At 45.5% G+C, this 3274-nt stretch overlaps 1 protein-coding gene across 1 annotated transcript in view; it reads right to left on the bottom strand.

Annotated features, from left to right (window-relative positions):
- Window positions 1-1144: 1144 nt before the first annotated feature.
- The window catches only part of LOC103192939 (5-hydroxytryptamine receptor 3E-like), a 59779-nt gene continuing 57649 nt past the window's right edge, over window positions 1145-3274 (bottom strand). The window contains exons 2-4 of the mRNA XM_007936025.1: window positions 1898-2102; window positions 1508-1723; window positions 1145-1374 (exon numbers count right to left, since the gene is read on the bottom strand). Coding sequence (XP_007934216.1) covers window positions 1145-1374; window positions 1508-1723; window positions 1898-2102 — 651 coding nt within the window. The remainder of the gene's footprint in view (window positions 1375-1507; window positions 1724-1897; window positions 2103-3274) is intronic.

Below are 3274 nucleotides of genomic sequence, written 5' to 3'. Positions count from 1 at the left end.
AAAAAAGGTCTTCCAGACCCTGAAAAATCTACAAATATATTACTCTCTTTTCTAAATTATCAATATTTAATCTACCTGGAATTTTTATTTGGTGTAAAGTAAGAGTTCAACTTTGCTTTTTATGAATAGCCGTTTACTTCATTTCTTCTCTTTGAATTGAAATAAGATATTTTTATGTATTAAATTCTCATATATATTTGGAAAAAAAAAGGGATCTGTTTTCAAAATATGCCTTTGAAAACACCTAAGAGAATTAAAATATCTCAAGCAAGACCCTTGTTACATTAGATTTGAGGGAGAAAAGATCATCCTTTAAGGTGACATCAAAGCTTTACCACTGGCAGAGGGGTGCACAGTTGATGTTTTGGAACTATTAGGTCTGGCTAGTTAAGTTTTCACTACATGATATGATGAAAGGCCAGAAATCTCTGCAAAATTATTTATTGAGGCCAGTTAATGGGCAGAGGAGGTGTGACCTGCTCTGCAGAAGACCTAGAACCACATGGGGGTGCTCTGGTGGCATAGTGCCTATGAGATTTGACTGCTAACCAGGAGGCTGGCAGTTCAAACCTACCAGCCACTCCTCAGAAGGAAGATTGGGCAATCTATTTCCGTAGAGATAGTGCCTCAGAAACCCAAGGAGGGGTTGCTATGAGTCGAATTGACTCAACAACAATGAGTTTAGAAAACCCCATGAGAGGGCTAAGGGAAGCCAACAGAATGCAAGAACAAGGGAAAACTGTCTGGAATTGAGTTGAGACTAATTGTTGATTTGTTGTTGTGTGCCATCAAATCAATTTTGACCCATAGCAATCCCATATAACAGAGTAGAACTGCCTCACAGGGTTTCCTAGGCTGTAATCTTTAGGGAATGTTTTGCTAGGTCTTTTTTCCACACAGAGCAGCTGGTGGGTTCCAACTGCTGACCTTTTGGTTAGCAGCCGAGAACTTAACTGTTGTGCCACCAGGGCTCCTTTGAGACTAATTAGTGGGGCTGAATTGGGATGCATGGAATGCAACAGGGATTTTGGTCATCTTTAGGGCTATGACACTTGGTACTGGAGAAGGGGAGACTCCTTGACTGGCCCCTGGAGTCCAGAAGAAGCTCCAGGCTGGGGTCTGCAGGAGCAGATAGAAATCATGCCTAAGTGTTCCAGAGGACAGTGACCGTGATGATGGAGGAGGCCATGAAGAGTAGGTGGAGGTGGAAGAGCAGGGTGTCTATCATGTGGCTAAACTGCACCCACAGGTGAACAAGGCACTGCTTCTGGGCCTTGTGTTCCTGCTGGGTCCTTGTTGATTCTGGACACCCATTTAACTCTGCCTCTCCAGGGCTGGGTATCTTCCCTGCTAACACCTCTGGCTCCTTCAGACCTATGGAGAGGAGAGAGACTCATCCATGGGCTGAGAAGGTAACAAAAGTGAGGGAGGATGTTAGAGAAGGAGGCAGGAGCAGAGGAGTGGAGGTATTGGAAGAGGGAATATGGGCAGTGCTGAGTTCTCTTACCAGGCAGGTGGGTGGGGGTGACACTTAGGTTCTTATTTCCCTTCTGGGGTACAGTGATGCAGCATTTCCTACAGCTGGTACAGTGCAGCAGTAGGAAGTGGAGCCACTGAGGCATAGGTGGAGACTCAATGGTGGCCAGGTACAGCATGTAAGTGATGAAGACAGTCTCTAGCAGGCTGAGCACCATCAGGTACAGAAACAGGGCAAAGGAGACACCTGGAGGGAAGGCAGGCCTATGTGAGGCCACAGACACCATTGAGGACTCCTTTTCTCTCTTCCAATCATACCCTGGCAGGCCCAGAGGCTCCTTTTCCTAGTATTTCCTCTTTTCTGAGCTAGTTCAGTATGCCCTTCCCACCCTTCTCTTCCCAAAGGTTGGAAGGGCCATACGGATGAGGGGGGTGCCCCTGGTTGGGAGTAAGTCATTCATCATGAACAGGAACACATTGTAGCCCAACAGAAGAGTTGTCTTGAATGAAGCATGATTCCTACTTTCTGCCGGCAGGTAGAAGCTGAGGATATCCATGGCAACCAGAAAGCCAATGGGCACCAGAAGGTTTATCACGAACAGCTTGGACCTGCACCTGATGGTCACCTAGTGGGAGTGAGGGAGAATGAGGGAAAAGGATATGGGATTCTGAGGCTTCCAGGAACAGTAGCAAACTGTTTCTTTTTTTGCCTTTTCTCATTGGTCTGATCCCACTATGAGAACAGAAGCTGTGTGAGATGTAGCTTCATAATTTGATGTAGAACCTATTGAGGGAGAGTTAGTCTTCAGGAGGACTCCTCAGTCTTTAGGAGGAGTTTCCTCCTTTAGGAAGGAGAGTGAAGCTCGGTGGCTAGGAGAGAGGGTCTGATCTCATAGAGGATTCTGGGCTCAGGTAGAAGAGGAAAGAATGAGTGTGGTAGTTAAAGTTGTATGTCAACTTGGTTGGGCCTGGTTGAGTGGCTGGGCAGCTGGTGGTAGTTATTCCCCATGATGAGACTGCCAATCAACTCCATGGTGGGATCTACCACAAGCAGCTGAGTAGCTGCTTTAGGGATGTGTTCTGTTTCCTGTATATAAGCAGCAGCTTTGGGAATGGTCTCTAGCTTATGGCATGCTTGAACCCTGCATATAGCTGGGTCATTGTTCAGCAGCCTGCCATGCTCTGCCGACCTTGGGACTTCCAGTGGACTTGAATTAATGGCCTGCTGTGTAGTTTGGTAACATTGGGACTGTGTCCTTTTACTTGTCAACCTTGGGCTTGTCAGTCTCAGCAGCCAGTAGCTGTCTGAGTGAAGAAAAGCCTTCAGCTTCAGTGAGCCAGGAGCAGGAGGCCGAGGTGGACTCCAAGGTGGAAGAGTTTTCACCCAGCCCCTAGAGCCTGGCACTTTGAACTTGGACTTAAAGCCTCCAAACTGTAAGAAAATAAACTCGTATTTCTTTAAGCCACCCCATTTGTCATATATTCCTGTCAGAGCGGCACTAGGTAACCAGAACAGTGAGAAACTCTTAACACTTTGAAGATACCCACTGTGATAGTTGGGGCTGAGTGTCAACTTTGCTGGACCACGAATTGAGTGGTTTAATCAGTTGTGATGTGGTTATTTCCATGATGAGACTGGATGTATTTTTTTTTTTTTTTAAATTGTGATTTGGGTGAAGAGTTACAGAGCAAATTCACTTTTTTTTTTTTTTTAAATTAGGATTTGGGTGAAGATTTACAGAGTAAATTCACTTTTCATACAGCAGTTCACATATACTTTGTCTCATGTCATTGACCA

Source organism: Orycteropus afer, unplaced genomic scaffold (genome assembly GCF_000298275.1).
Source record: "Orycteropus afer afer isolate SDZICR_OR568_19922 unplaced genomic scaffold, OryAfe1.0 scaffold00032, whole genome shotgun sequence".
Taxonomy (NCBI): domain Eukaryota; kingdom Metazoa; phylum Chordata; class Mammalia; order Tubulidentata; family Orycteropodidae; genus Orycteropus; species Orycteropus afer.
Note: the sequence above shows the minus strand (reverse complement) of the source record. Positions and strands in the feature narration are given on the sequence as shown.